Source organism: Phalacrocorax aristotelis, chromosome 1 (genome assembly GCF_949628215.1).
Source record: "Phalacrocorax aristotelis chromosome 1, bGulAri2.1, whole genome shotgun sequence".
Lineage (NCBI taxonomy): Eukaryota > Metazoa > Chordata > Aves > Suliformes > Phalacrocoracidae > Phalacrocorax > Phalacrocorax aristotelis.
In genome coordinates this window covers 158,348,293-158,363,876 of record NC_134276.1, presented here as the reverse complement: position 1 = coordinate 158,363,876, position 15,584 = coordinate 158,348,293, and the positions used below count along the sequence as shown (strand labels likewise).

Below are 15,584 nucleotides of genomic sequence, written 5' to 3'. Positions count from 1 at the left end.
CCATGGCAAGCATTTATATGTCTGCATTGGTTCAAGTCTTCATTGATTTAAGTTTTCAAGTCATCTTTGTGGAAGAAATGACCACCTTGCTTCAAAATCAAGAGTAAAACTGACGCATTCACTTGTATTTCAAAGTTCCTGAAAGCAGAGGTGAGGGCGCCGCCAGCTCCAAATCTTGGCACCGATTTGCACGAGTGTCAACCACAGCAGAACTTGGGTCCAAGAAGGTTCCTTACAGGCGAAAACCTCCTGGAGCGGGCACGCAGGACTGCCCATGCCAGGGGCAGGCAGGGGCTGGGCGCGCCCGTTTTTCTGCCAGTTCCAGTTATGTGGAAACCCCACAGGAAGCCCTCGCCCGCCTGGTGAATGGGGAAAATCAAGCGTTTTCTGGAAAAACTTTCCAGATCCAAAGGCGATGAAGGTTCAGGCGGGCCCTGCCCACCGCCCACGCCGGGCCCCGCAGGTGCCCACGCCAGACGTGTGGGGCCGGGGCCTGCCCTCGGCATCGCCTCAGACACCGGCGGCGGGGGGGGGGGGGCTCAGCCACGGGCCGAAGCCAGGGTACCGGCTGCTCTCCCCGCCGCGCCGCGCCGGGGGCCGGCCCCCCTGAGGCGCCTTGCAGGGGGCCGGGGGAGGGCGGCCGCGCAGAGCCGCCTGCTCCGCGCACAAAGGAGGGCCTGGCGCGGCGCGGCCGCGGTGCAGCGGCCCCCGGCGCCCCCGCCCTGCCCGTGGCGCTGGGGGCGGCCCGGCCCGGTCGAGGCGGGGCGGAGGGGCCGGCCCACGCCTGTGAGGGCGGTGGGGAAGGGGAGGGGAGCGGGGGGCGCCACCGCCCCCCGCCCCGCCCGGTCCCGCCCCGTCCCGCCGCGCCCCGTGGTGCCGGCGCGGGCGCGGGGCCGAGGCAGAGGCTGCGAGGCCGGCGGGGCACTCACACCCCGCGCCCGCCGCCGCCGGGCATGGAGGGCGCCGAGGCGGCCGCCCGCGGCAGCAGCAGCCCCAGCAGCCCCATGCAGCCCTGCTGCTCCTCCTGCGGCTCCGCGCCGGCCGGCGGCGGCGGCGGCGAGGCAGCGGCAGCGGCAGCGGCGGCCATGGAGGAGCCGCTCGGGGAGGCTCCGTCCCCGGAGGTAACGGCGGCGAGGAAGCAGCAGGGGGTGAAGCGGCATCACCACAAGCACAACCTGAAGCACCGCTACGAGCTGCAGGAGACCTTGGGCAAAGGCACCTATGGCAAAGTCAAGCGGGCCATCGAGAGGTTTTCCGGCAGAGTGGTAAGGCGGGCGGAGGGGCTTCTCTTTGCCTTTTTCTTTTATTTATATGTATATATCATTTTTCTTTCCCGCGCCGACATCGGAGCAGGCCCGCTCGGGTGCACCCCCTCGGGGAGCCGTGAGGAGACCCCTTCGTGTGTGTGGGTGAGGCGGGGGCCTGGCGTGGCCGGTAGCCCACGGGGGTCCGCGCCCGGGAGCAGCGGGTCAGCATCCCACCCGCGCCTGCGGTCTCCCGGGTCCAGGGCTTTGTTTGGAGTGCAATTCCTGTACAGAAACTTCTTTTTTGGGGGGAGGGTGGTGTTGTAGTAACGCATCGGTACAGTTTAAAAGGATGTGCTATTACTGGAAAAAATCGGGTGGCTTCTTGTTTTTGTTCTGTTTTTACCTGCGAGTCCACTGTGAACAGTTATTCTCTCCCCACTGGAAATTCAGTCTAGGGAAACCTGTCACATCCCCCGGCTGACCAAAGCCGCTCACAAAGCGCTGTCAGAATGGCAAATGTTGGTTCTCCGGTTAAAAATGCTGTGATTCAGTCATATGTTTGTGACCTGAACTTAGTGCTGACACCTAAAAAAAATTGCGGGGACTGCAGCCCAGCCCCGTTGGGTTTTATGATCCGTTTCAGCGCTCAGCGGTGCCGGCTGGCTCGAGACTTCAAGCAGCCCGGAGGTTGTCCAGCAATAACTCAGCTTCAGCGTTTCCTCATTGGTACAGCGCTCCAGCAGGGCGCAGAAATGCAATTGAAGAAATGTACACATTAGTCAGAGTTATTGTCATTTTTTTCTTCCCAGAAATATGTAAGTATTCACAGAGGGCCAGCGAATGAGAGGCAGGCGTTGCGTTAAAGACTGCCCAGAGAAATAGATACTTTCTAAAGAGGTCTTAACACTGCTTTTCTTGTGAAGTAGAGTAATTGAGTTTTCGCTAGACTTCATCTAAAAGCAAGACATTTCCCTAGTGACATTACAGGTTTTGCCTCATTTATCTTTCCTTCTGGTTGCCTGGAAGCTGGACGCGCACCCAGAGGCAGAAGCAACTGTAAAATAGAAAATGAAATTGCAGATGCCATGGCTTTAATAAGGGACACTTACTTTGCAACTAAATATCTTTTGTGTCGACAGTGAAAATGAGAGTTTCAGCCAAGTTGTAGAGTCATATCATGTATGCTTTCAGTTTATTAGCTCATTTGGAGGCAGGCTAAAGAGAAACCAGAGATGGACATCTCTGCACATGCTCACTCCCAGTCCATGATTTTTAAAGTTTGCTCTCTTGGCTGTTCTACAGTTTCAGGCTAACAAAAGTTCCAAGGCTATGTTATATACTAACTATTATTTTGTAAGCAGATTATTTTTGAGTTGAGTTGTGAAATGTAGTAAATAAGCAAATACATTGAAAATACCTTTTTTTAAAAGGACTTGATAAATTGTATAAAAATGTGACCATATTGTAAATGAGATTTGGCTTTGGGAAGGGCCCTCTCAGAGCACAGGATGTAGCATAGATGTGCATCTCCTCTAAGTTAACAACACACCTGGTCTTTCTGTATTTTGCTAACTGTCAAGCACTTAAGCTACACAGCTAAGAATACTTAGGTGATACGGTCTGGACTGAATTTATACAGCTAATGCCATCTTGAAATGGAGAGGGTGAAAGTCAGAATACCCATGCAATCTTAGATGCAATAAAAATGTTATACTCGCTCTATCAGCTGGTATGCAGAAGCTAAACAAATCCTTACCGGGGTGTGAGTTTTATACTGTAGTAATACAAGCCTTGGCGTGTGGCACTTCATAATTATTAACTAGTCTGCAGGCGAGTTCTGGTGTAATGTGTCTGTTTGAACTTCAACATCTGTGAGTGTATGTAAAATATCCACGTTTTGTCTGCTTACAGAATAAAAGCTAGTTGTCAGGAATCCAGCCAGATCTAAGTGAATGGAAAACGCTTCTTGTTTCCTGACAGTTCCTTTGTCTGGCTGTTGCAGTGAACACCGATTGCTTTCCCTGGGTGAGAGGAGAGCACCGACAGGAGAGAGGGGCAGAGTTTTGCTGCACCACCCCCCACCACCTCCCCAACTTTCTCTTCCCTTTCCTCAGTTCGTATTAGTGGGCGGCGTTTGCAGCGTTCCTGAGCAGGTTGGACTGGATGCTGCCGTGTGTCCAGCAGGGGAGGCACAGAGCAAGCGATGTGGTGGCTGGTGCCGTCTCTTGCACCACTGCCAACGCAAATCATCTCACAACCGGCAGCTACATAGTGAGAGTCCCAAGGTCGCTGCAGTCCAGCCTGTTTGCTTCTTAATCTGCTACTGGTTTAGCAGAATACTGGTTTTTATTTTCTCAGTGGTAAGCAGGTATTTGAAGCTGTACGGGAACAGATTGCTAAGCTGGACCTTGGCAGTGGCATTGTGTTCCCAGTCATCAGCCTTGTCCAAGCGATTCTCCTATTTGGCCTTTCCGTTTCTCTTGTCCGTTAACAATCTCTTTAGCTGTACGGCACTTCATAAAGATAGTTGCATGATTAGGCAGGTCTTTAACATGAAGCATGAACTTTGGATTTGTCGTCATCTGTATAGAGAGCTCAGGACTGAAATAGAAATTGGCAGATTTGAGTTAACGAAGTAAAACCAAGGTGAGAAGATGGTTCGATCCAAGCTACAGGTGTGCTTTAGTGGAAATCAATAACAGGATTTCTGTTGACTTGAATGAAAGTAGTATTTGGCACTTATTAACAGGTTGCAGGTTTCTTCATGTTGTTATAGTTTCTTTGTCTTTCCTCTTAACTCAGTGGAACGTGATCCTAAAGCTTCCTGCCATAAAGCTCTGGGGTAGATTGTATGATACATTTAGTTTGTTATTGGAAACGACTTATGTGAATTTGTGTATTAGTTACCACAGTGACTACAGACAGTATTACGTGCTGCATGAAGCAGTTAAAATATTGCCCACTACATGACGTATGGGGTGCCTAATTTCACCAGCAAGATTTCCTTCATTAGTACTGGCTCAGTATACACTGTGTAACTTATGATATTTTAAATTAAGGCACCTGTTAGTAAGTGTAAGGATGAAGAGGTGATATCGCAAGCCTGTGAAGTAACACTCATGTTGACATTTCTGTGGGTGTTTTCTCCACTTGTCATCTTGCACATGTTAAACCGAAGAACTGAGCTTTTGTTCATGTTATGTATTCAATGCTTGTTAGCCAAGAAATCCACAGTTACACTTATGTCAGCCTTAGATAAGCTGTATATTGACCACCTCTGGCCGATCCCATGCATGACGCATGAAGGTGGTAGATGCTGCTGGGTTCTTCTTTGAGTAAATGATTCCACTGGAGTAAATACACCTTAAAATGCAAACTTAAATTATAGATAGGCATTTTCAGTCTTGTTATCTGTCTTTTCCTGACATTATACAGAAAGCAATGCCTGGATAAAAAAAAGTGTTAATTAAATTAATGTTAGTAAAGGATCATGGAAGACATGAGGTAAACCCTGTTAGGCTTCTGGGAGCACTCCCAGCAGAGTTTAACGCAGGGGTTTGATACCCTGGCTGGTTTACAGCTCCCTGTGGGTGCTCTGTGAGGTGCCCTGCTGCCACTGCTGGACCTGGGGCTTTCTGATGGTGCTGGTTGTTTGTTACAACCTCTTACGCAGCATCCTGTATTATCTGCACTTCCTTTCGGTTAGCATTTGCCTTCAGGACAGATTTTGCCCTTTGCAAAAGCCGGGAGCTTTTTCCCTTTCTCTCCTTAGGCTGCACTTTGGAGGCAATGGGGAGTAGCTGCAGGGCTCCCCCCTTCCGCCTTCACCTCCCTCTCTGCCTGAGAGCCAGGACATCTTTTCTTGCTCCTCACCAGCAGGTGGAGGAAGCACTATTCTCCTCTAGCCATTCTTCCAGAAAGTTAATTATTTTGGGAATTGATGACAAGCTGCAGCCCAACATGAAAAACAGGCATGCAGTGCATATTTGTGCAGGCTCATTTTGTGTGGTGGTGCATGTTATCTATCTCTTTTGCACAGAAGTGCAAGTAGAAGGATGTTGCCAAATGAAATTGGTTTCGGAATTAAAACCTTGTAAAAAAAACCCCAAACTTTAGAGCAACAGAACTATTTTTAGTTGCAGCTCCAGTGAAAATCTGTGCTTCGAAACAGCTTCGCTTCATGATGCTTTTGGAGAGTGCCGCGGGGTTTTTGAAACCCTGAAACAGCAACAGATTACATGAAAGGGGGATCTTTGCATTGCTGATTGCATTTCTCCGTATCAGGACAAAACCAAAACGTGAATACCACAATGACAGCTCTGTCATGTCAGTAATTAAGGCCTTGTCGGCCACACAACCATTTTTTTGTTTGCTGTGTGGTTTTTAAGGGTTCCAGTTAAAAAGATAAAAGTGTGCTGGTGGGTCACTGAGGACAGAGAAAGCCAGGTGGGATGTTTGTCCCAGTTCTTTCGTCTGCTTTGCTGATACCATAGAAAATGTTGGTATTCCTCTCTTCCCTCTTATGCATGTGAATTCTCTTATCTTTTATGACATTTCCATATGTATTTCTATTTTTTTGCCTGAGAACTTCGCTTCAGTTAGCACCTGGGTCACTACCTCATATTGATTTTTATCTTGAACGCTCAGTGCGCATCTTCTGTAGGATAATGTCCAAATCTGATGCAGATCTGTTCATTTTTATGAGGTTCTTTGTTGTTCTTATTAAGATATCTTCCTTTATTGCAGACACCAGTGGAAGTATCTACACAACACTGCTGTGATGTGAAGTGCTTGTACAGTACTTTGCACAGCAAGATCCTGATTCGTGAATGTGGCTTCCACAGCTATGATAATACACTTGAATAATAGTAACAATAGCTTGTATCACTACCCCGTTTTATACATGGGAAAGAAAAACTTGCCAATGAAAGCCAAAATAATCAGAAGTATCAGCTAGTTTTGAGTGCACAACCTAACACCTGATTTTTCTAGACATGTAGAGAATGTAACTTCAGGGTCCTATGGATGAGAGCCTCCTCCTGCAGAGCTCAGTCTCTCCTGCCTCCTGGGCTCTCTCTTTACCCTGGGCTTTTGTCCCTGTGTGACGTTCAGCTTCGGTCTCCAGTCCTGGCCCTTTTGTACTCCACTCACGCTGCTGCCTCTCGCTTTGTTCTGCGTGCCAGAGCTGTGACCCGCGCAGGGTGTGCTGCCTTGCTCCCTGCTTCTGAGCTGGTAGCTGCCAGCAGAATCCATGCTGCACACACCTCTCCTGCCATGCAGTGCTTACGTGAGGCCAGAGGTTCCTCAGTGGAAGAGGGATTCTTGCAAAATGTATTGCCAAAACCTTATTTATTTACTTATTAAGATGTGCAACCTGAGTTCTTTTAGGGGCTTCATAACGTGACTAAATCTAGACAATGTTTTCATGGTGCTGAAGGCATGTTAGTGAAACTCGGGTCATCCTGTGTAAAAATTGTACTAAAGCATGCATGGAAATGCTAGATCTGGAATGAATAGAAGTTGGAGAGAGTATATGGACTTGAAAATAGTTTTGCTGTTAATTTATTTGTTCCACCCTTAATTGTTAGATGTGTTCTGAGACTCTGGTTTAAAAAAAAGAAAAAGGAAAACAAAAAACCCCACTGGATTTAATAAAATGTAATTCACAGTAAATATTGTGGACCTCTTACAATAGAAATTACTACCTGGTTGTATAAATTTACTACAGTCTTCACATAAACACTTGTATAGCTGAAATGCCGAAGAAGACCTGAACATCAAAGGCTGCAGACAGAAGTAACTGACTACAGCATGCAGGTCATTAGGGGAAAGGCACTAGTACAAAATACTTGTTTTCTCCACTGAGAATTCTTGTTGGAGGAGCAGATTTGTTCAGGGGAGTGTGGCTCAGTGGTATGAAAGTCTGAATTAATGACTCCCCAGTAATTGGTCATCTGAATACGTCAGCTTGTCAAATCTTTTACCAAATTAAAGGACAGCATGTTCTTTCTGAGCTTTGAGTGGACATCAAGTGGTGTTCCTTCAATGATGTTGGACTCTCTTGCAGTTACTTCCCCACTATTGGATTGAAAAATTTTGGGCAGGTCAATTAACTTCCCTGTGTCTCAGTGGAAGTAGTGTCCTTTTCTGAAGGGACACTACTTAATATAGGAAGGTTAGACTAATTAACAGGGCATGTTTTGGCCTGATACACACCTAGTGCAATCCCTCTAAACGTGAAATTCACAACAGAATTTGAGCCAATGTTTATAATGCAGCCTTCAGCTAAAAACACTATAAAATGCCTAAGCGTTATTACAAATGCTTTCACAGTACCATATGCTAGAGAACCCAACGGAATGGAAATTGCTTGTACAAAGTCTTTCATTAGATATGGCTAAAATATACTGTGTTTTCTGGTGGCATGTGTTCTAAAAATTATTATTATTTTTTAAGAACCGCAATGTGGATTTGCCATGTGGAGACAATTATTGTATATATTGTAGTTTGGGTCATACATGTTGAATAAAACCGTGTGGAATGTGCAGTTCTTGTGAGCAATTGTTTATTCTTTGCAGAACTGTAATCCTAGTTAGTCTGTGTTTTGTCTGGTAAATAAATAACTAGTGAGTCTTTGCTGGAGTGAGGAACTGGGAGGAGGCACGTGGTGGTCACGACGGTGCCAAAGAAGAATGCCAAATGTGGGCAGAAAACCAGTTCCAGGTATGTCAGCCTTGAACACCAGCAGGTCAATGTGTGTACAGCCATGGTAATCCAAATGCAGAGCATATGGGACATGTTTCCAAAGCCCACATACCACAGCTTCAGAAATTGTCTGCTGACCTTTGCTTTGATGTGGGCGTGTCCGTGGCTTGGGTCTCCGCCTCCCGTACCACGCTTATGTACCCTCTATCTACATGAACCAGGATGCTGGGGCCAAAGCATCTCTTCTTATTGTACAACCATGCTCCTCTCAGCAGGACACCTTTGTTCTCCTCATAGTTGTCTTGTACACTTTTCCTGTGTCAAGTGGGACCGAACCATATGTTTTCTGCTGGAGCCCTGGACGACGCTCCGAAGCCAGAAGTGCAGGTTTGCCTCTGGGCTTGGGGTGGGATAGGACCTCCCAGAATGGATGGCAAGAAGCAGCGGTGGCAACTGCCAACTCCTCTGTGCGGAGTGGTCAGAGCCTCAACAGCTCCTCACCTGGGCAGGGGTGGAGGCTGCTGCCAGCGCTCAGCTTTGGCATGCAGTTTTGATGGTTTGCCTGCCACCAGTGATGGGCGTGTTGGTGAGGGAATCTCTGACCTACAGAGACTATTGATCTTGTCTCTTCTTGCCTGCTGCGTAAGTCAGGATTTGTCCCTAAATCACCCAGGCGTGCACTGGACGCTTTATAGAAAAAACCCTTTTCATTAGCCCTGATGGGTCAATGTACTTGGGATAGTTGGTATGTCAGAGGAAATGTCTCAGATGAAAAGGTCTCCAACTAAATATGCAAATGATATTTGTCAGCGTTTCCCTCAAAGATCTTCCAGCAGATGTGAGTACCATGTGTGTCCATTTAATAAACTAAATTCAAAATAATTTCCACTTTGCCAGATATATGTGGAATAGCTGAGGGGGTGCAGGGAGCGAACTACAAAGCAAGGTAAAAACTGCATATGTGTGTTGTTATATTTGATGACCAATTCATTAAAGCCATAAGTGTATCCAGGCTTTCAATAGTGTTCTCCTGCTGTTGCTTCCTGTACTCCCTGGCTACAAAATCAGTCTCTATGGCTCTCATTTGTCTTCCCCACATGAAAGGCTTTGAGCATCTGCAAGTTATGATTTGAGAAGTATCTGCTTTTAAACAGAATATATTTATCACCATGTCTTCACAGGCAACATAGTACGTTATATAAATTAGGAGATCCTAGACCTTTGAACACTAGGGGGCTGGGTGCGATACTGCGTGAGCGTACGGTGTCTGGCCATACCCATCAAACGTCCTGGACCCACACCAAAAATGCCAGATGTTCAATAGATGTGGAGGCCCTCCCGTAACCTTTGCTGCATGTTGCAAAAGGGGGAGGGTGGAGGGGGCGAGGTTGTACTCGTCCCTCGCCCTTGTGCTCTTTTAGTACTCTCGTTTGAGCTCAGTGTTTTTTATATTTTGAACTAAAGACCATGGACCAACCCTCAATTCAGTCTGTTAAACTATTGCATGGTATAAATGCTTAGTGTTCCCTCTCTGAAGACAGATGGGATTTGCTTCTAGCTCTGGTGGTTTATGAGACATCAGTCCTTAAAGCTGCCACTGGCCCATGACAGGATGTAAGTCGTGGGTCTTGCTCAAGCGTGAACTTTTTCAGGCTCTGTTCCTACCAATGGAGGAAAATAATAAAATACTTAAATGGGTAGTTCCTTTCATTTAAAAAAAAAAAAATCCAGCCATGCAGCGGCTGTGGGAAAAGGGGTTGGCATGGCTGGCATGTTCAAAGCCATCCTGGCCAGTTGTAGGTGAATGCAAAATCACAAACTGAATGCAGGTCTTGTGGTTTATAAGTATTAAGAAGACAGCTGAGGTCGTGTGGGTTAACGTGCAACCAACATAACTTAATTTCTGGGTGCCTCCTTGGCCTTCCTCTCTCCCTGCCAGCATTTCCCACCTCTCCTAAGCCACATCTCCGGCATGGCATCTGAGGCCCTCTGCCATTGGGTCCCCTGGGATGCCATCCTGGTGAAGTGGAGGGTCTCCTGTGCCTTACATGGGGCTGGCTGCCTCCGTGATGAAGCACTGGTGCTTGGCGGGCTGCTCTGTCCCCGTTGCCTTGCCTTCCCAGGAGACATCAACCTGTGGTAAACCCAGAGCCCCTCAGCTACCCTGGCCCGGCAGCTGGCCGGCATGTGGGACAACTTAAGCTGAGAGGCTGGAGGAGCTGAGTGTCTTTGTTCTGAGGTCTGGCGGCTTGAGGGACTTGCAATTATCCTAATGTCTCGCTGTGCTGAGGAGCTGAGTCAGCGTATTTAGGCTTGAGCACTACTGCCTTGGAATAAAGACACTAGTTAAGGGATATTAGGCTTAAAAAAGAAAAAAAACCCCAGAAATTATTTTTTCCTGTGAAAAGTTACCATGCCAATTTTGGAGACTAAATTTAGCCATTCATGGGTAGATCAGAAAGATTCGGGTCCTGCTGTTGATGGAGATCTCAAAGCCTCCATATCATGTTTCCCATACACAAAAAGGTATTTAATCTCTGCTACAATTTCTAATCTCCATGAAACGCCTGATGGTGAATGATATCTCCCTTTATGTGAGGTACAAGTGTTGTTCTAAAAGTGATTGTGGATATTTTTTTAATTACAAAAGGTAGCAGTGAGGGTTGAATAAAAATACCTGTTTGAGCTATGTGGTAACTAAATAAATGCTCCTTTTTGTTAAATGGTGTCTTGTGGTTTTTCTCGTTGATGCAAAAAGATTAAGTCTTAGGCACACAAGTTTGACAGAAGAAGATGGCGAAGCATGTTAAAAAAATAGCTCCTGAGGCACATGTTTGGAGTTGTCGTTCATTTGTGTATCGTGCTCCGCACAAATAAGATCTCGTAGCTTCCCCAGCAGAGTTCAGTTCAGAAAGGAGGAGTGAAGGCCAGCCAGTCCCTCAGGTGGTTGGGGACGCCTGGGGACAGCCGGTGCAGCGCCGTACTCGGCAGTGGTTCCGGCAGGGCCATGCTGTGGGCCGTTGTTTTGGCATGGGGGAAAGAAAAACGTTTAGGAGGAGAAGATGGGAGACTGCAACCTTCCTGGCGGGTGCACGCTCTAAAGCCATGTGGCCTGGAGCATGAGATAGCTGTGCTCCAGTGCAAGATGAACATTCCTGTAAGATACCTGCTGGAGGCAATATACGTTTAGCTGACCTCTGTAGGGATACAACTAAGAGGTGTCCACACTGCCTTCTCAAGAAGACACATTTTTAACCAGGCCCATACATAAGGCAGAGCATCCTTCACACTCCTTTCCTTGTCATGTTTATTCTCTTTGGGGTGCCATAAGGAGGTGAAATAATGAGAGGGAGATCTGTGGGTTTAAGCTCCATCTCCTGTAGGAGCTGGTTGTCACAGCTGTGCTTCAGACACCCAGGACATGAGTGGTTTCCCTGAGGTTCATCCAGAAAGTCTGTGGCAGAGCTGCAGGGAGAGCTGAGGTCGACCACAGCTCCAGCGCTGCACTGAGCTGAGACGTTCCTTGTATGAGTGTAACCATCTCGGGAAGGTCTCTCATAAAGTGAATGTCCTCTTTCATGGCTGTAGTCACACTTTGAAGGGATGGCACCAATTTTTCAAAAGCCCTCCAGCTGTTGTGTCTTGGAGGCTGGTCACTACTGCGTACCACTGTTGATCGATCACCAATTGGTACACTTGGTCACCGTTCTGTCCTCACAACCTGGGAGGAACGAGGGCCTTGAGCTAGACTGTGCAGTGCATTTACATCCAGGCCAGGGACTAGCCATCTTTTTCAACAACAGGAGTTTTTTTTCTGTGTACAGTTTGAGAGTTTTCTACCTGCCTCTCAATTTCGGTAGAACAAATGTATTCTCTGATCCTGTCTGGCGTTTCATGATGAAAAGGTGTGGTCTAATGGGGCCTGTGAAGTGCCTCATTGTGGGTTGTGCGTTGCTCGTGAGGAATTCATCAGGGAGAAGGATTTCATACTGTACTTTAACCTCCTTCCAGCTTTTCTTGGATGAAAGGAAAGCTCTGCAGCCGTGAATGTAACTGGTTATCATTATTGGATGTCATTACTCACTTACTCTGAGCGTAAAACAAAAAAATTGCATCCCTTGTGATGTCCGTGGGTAAAATGCTGCTCTCAGTTACATTAACACTGTTGTAAACCGAAGAGTAGAATTCGGCCCTTTGTTTCAATTGAAATATTTGTTTAACACAGGCAAGGACTAAACAATACACTTGAAAGCAATTTGTGTTATTGTCTGTAGAGCAGAGCTTGTATTTTATGAACTGGCTGATCATAAAGACAGCATAAATCATGTAAAGCATTCTCATTTACTTTTTCTTTCTTTTTTCTTTTTGCAGATGGGGCTTGTAGAGTAGAGTTGCAGTCAAATGTCTGCTCCAGGATATTTTAGTTGAACTGTGTGAGTCCATTAAACAAATGTAATGGCTTTTTGGAAAGAAGCGCTGCATGTTTCAAACCAAATGTTTTACATAGAGAACATCTGGGTAGTTCTGGGTGTTTGTATGTAGAGCACATCAGACGGCAGCCGTAGTGAGCTCAGCTGGGAGGTTGCCTGGGATGTAGTTGTAGGATATGACAGTTCAGTTGTTATGGGGAATAATTCCTGTGAAGTATTGCCATAAACTGAATGTTTGGCACAAACAGCTATATCTTTGTTTTACTGTACACCCAAGTTATTCTTCTTATCTGCCCAGCAAAACTCTAAACGATGTTTAAACAACCCAGTAAATGTTGGCACCTCTGAGCTGCGGCATGCGCATTAAAGCTAGCTTGAGGAAGCTGTTACCGTTAAGGGGAAACGAAGCTTGCTCTATTTCCAGCGAAACACTATTGATTCCTGCCAAGGGCAGTGCAGTGCGAGTGAGCGATGAATGCAATATGGGCAAATGGTTTGTGGGGTTGGGTTGGAAATGATCGTTGGAAGTGATTGATGTTCCAGTGGTGTTACGTGGTGTTGCTTTGAGGAATGTGAAAATGCAAAACTGGCGAAATGCATGTAATTAGCCTGACGTTAGAGTTTATCAGAGCTACCGGAAGAACTTTAACCTGGTTAAATTAATAAGCCTGCTTTTACTTCACAGCATCAGAGGTAATATATTTCCAGGAAATGTAGGAAATGTTGAAAAACATCTTATTTAGGAGTCAGTTCTTAAATTATTTCTGCAGTTTAGTTGAGGAATGCATGGTTCAAATTAGATTAAAGCTGTAATTTCCAGAGTGGCAACGCAGCTTCCCCTTTCAGGATTGTTTAAGTAAAAAAGTTAAACAAAGTGGATTAGGCAGCCTCTTGCTCCAGTCGCTTGTGGACAGCAATTGACATTGCGCAGTACTGCTTTAATAGTACTGCTCGGTCTGACATGAATTGTGGTATTTGCTGAGACGAATTTCTGGACTAAGCAGCATGAGAGGGAATTGCTCCTCACTCTGAGGAAGGTGGTATGTCCAAGTCTGTGTGAAGGTCACTGGCAGGGTGAAGTGGGAAGCCTGCGCTGCTGCTGTTGCACTACCTAACAGCTTAGCTTTTGGCAAGGGGATCCCAGAAATCTGAGTGCTAACTCTCCCTTATTCAACTGACCCTGGCCAAAGCACGTGCCAAAAAAGGTGTTTGTGTGTGTTGAAGAAGGGGGCAACAGTCCTGGAGATCACAGGGTCTGGGGGAGTTCTTTGCCAAATCCTTTCCATCTAGAAAAAAAAATTGCTTTGCTGTTTCTCCCCTCCAAAGTTAACCCTCCCCATAACTGCTTATAACAACTGCCTGCAACTGTGGACTCCTAGCAGGGAAAGCTAGAATTATACATTTAAGGCTGCAAAATTGCTTGATCGCCAGCCACTGAATTGTAGGAAAGCGTAACTCATTCCTCACCCTCTGACGTCTATTCCAAGCCCAACTGGCCACGGGGAGCAAGACTGTTCCTGTTCCTGTGTTACTCCCTCCACTGAGCCATTAGGGTGGCCGTGGTAATTTACTTTCAATAAATAGAAGGGAACAACAGGAGGTTCCTCTACCTTCAGGAGTATAAATATTCCTCAGAAATCAGAGACGGATGGGGAAGAAATGTTAGCAAACTCCTTTCCTCCCTCTGTAGCAATTCCACCACGTTCTGTCATAAATTCTAGGACAGTCCCTTCCAAAAAGCGACCATTAAATAGGTAACGTCCTGGCAGAACAATGTAATATTGAAGCAGTGCCTTTACAAAAACAAATGTAATATTGCAAAGTGATCTGCAAGCCCTGGAGCAAAATAACCTGGGTGAGGCTTTGATACACATGACTGCCAATCTTTTTGTTTTCCAAGAGTAGTTTTCCAGATAGGATGTGGGTTTATGGTTCACTAGATTCCCACCAGGAAGTGGTGTTTCTATTTTGATCCAATTTAGATCAGTTTAGAAAAATACACTAGATATAGGTGCTTCTCATAGTTCTGTGTCATTAACCCTTCCAACTGTGCTGTTTACACACACCTGCATACTTTCTGTGATATCGTCTCGGTGGCCCACTACCCTAGCACAATGAATCCCTGCTCATCAATGATAATCCAAAAGCCTAAACTCTATAAACTCAACTTTAAAATCTCTCCACACTTCAAAAATGGGTTAACTGGGAATTTGAGATGGTCAAGCAGTATGGTGTTGGGTTTTAATGAGCGTTGTGGTGCCTCAAGGTATGGACATTTCTTCAAAAGAAGAAAGACTTTTCCCAAGTTTTCCTTGTACTATTGTAATTCTCTTGGTGAAATAGCACTTCCTTTTTGCTTTGAAGGTCTGTAGGACCACGATAGCAAAATCAAAAGACCCACACAACACCAGGTGACTTTGCTTTTGTGGCAGAAGAGGCATTGTAAGGATGTGCAAAGCTCTCAGTGGTTCTGAGACTTCTCTGAACTCCCAGAAACTTTACTGAAAGAGAGAGAATGAATCAAGTTACATTTATTTACCCACAACTTCCTCAAGCAGAACATACCAATGAATGAAAATATGCTGTCAGGTGGCTTCTTGAAAAAAAGCTAGTTCTAAGAAAGGATTTGAACAATGTCCAGCACCCTTCCTCGTTTAATGTGAATTACAGCTTTGCACTGATATAGCACCTTTCACCTAAACATGTGCACAATCACTTTAGAGACTCTGGTAACTGCTGAGGTTACTGTTATTTAGCAATTATTTAGCAGCACATTGCAATAGTTTGCAGCAGTTGCTTAGAGGGTGTGAATAACCCCATTTCCAATTTAAATTACTGGGAGGAATTACAGGAGACAGTGTAATTTTCCAACTGGAACTAGATCCAGGCACCAGGGCTTTATGCCTCTCTTCTCAAGAATGTCGTAGAGAGTTTTTTCTAACTAAGTAGCCAGGATTCTGGTTTTGCGTTTCGTCCCTAAATCAATGCCTTGAATGGTGTGCACCCCTACTTTGGAGGATTACTTCAGTGTGGTTCACTGCTTATTCACAATGAAAAACAACATTGAATTAAAGTCCCTCTCTGCTGCCCCAGGTTAGCATTTTGCATTACATCAGCAGCTGTCGTAGCTGTGAGATCAAGCCTCAAAAATCAATGTGAAATCTATCTTCCAGTTTTTGGAGGAGGAATCTGTAATACCAAT

At 46.0% G+C, this 15,584-nt stretch overlaps 1 protein-coding gene across 1 annotated transcript in view; it reads left to right on the top strand.

The window, feature by feature from the left end:
- Window positions 1-852: 852 nt before the first annotated feature.
- Window positions 853-15,584, top strand: part of NUAK1 (NUAK family kinase 1) — a 49,519-nt gene continuing 34,787 nt past the window's right edge. The window contains exon 1 of the mRNA XM_075075464.1: window positions 853-1,265. Coding sequence (XP_074931565.1) covers window positions 954-1,265 — 312 coding nt within the window. The 5' untranslated portion in view covers window positions 853-953. The remainder of the gene's footprint in view (window positions 1,266-15,584) is intronic.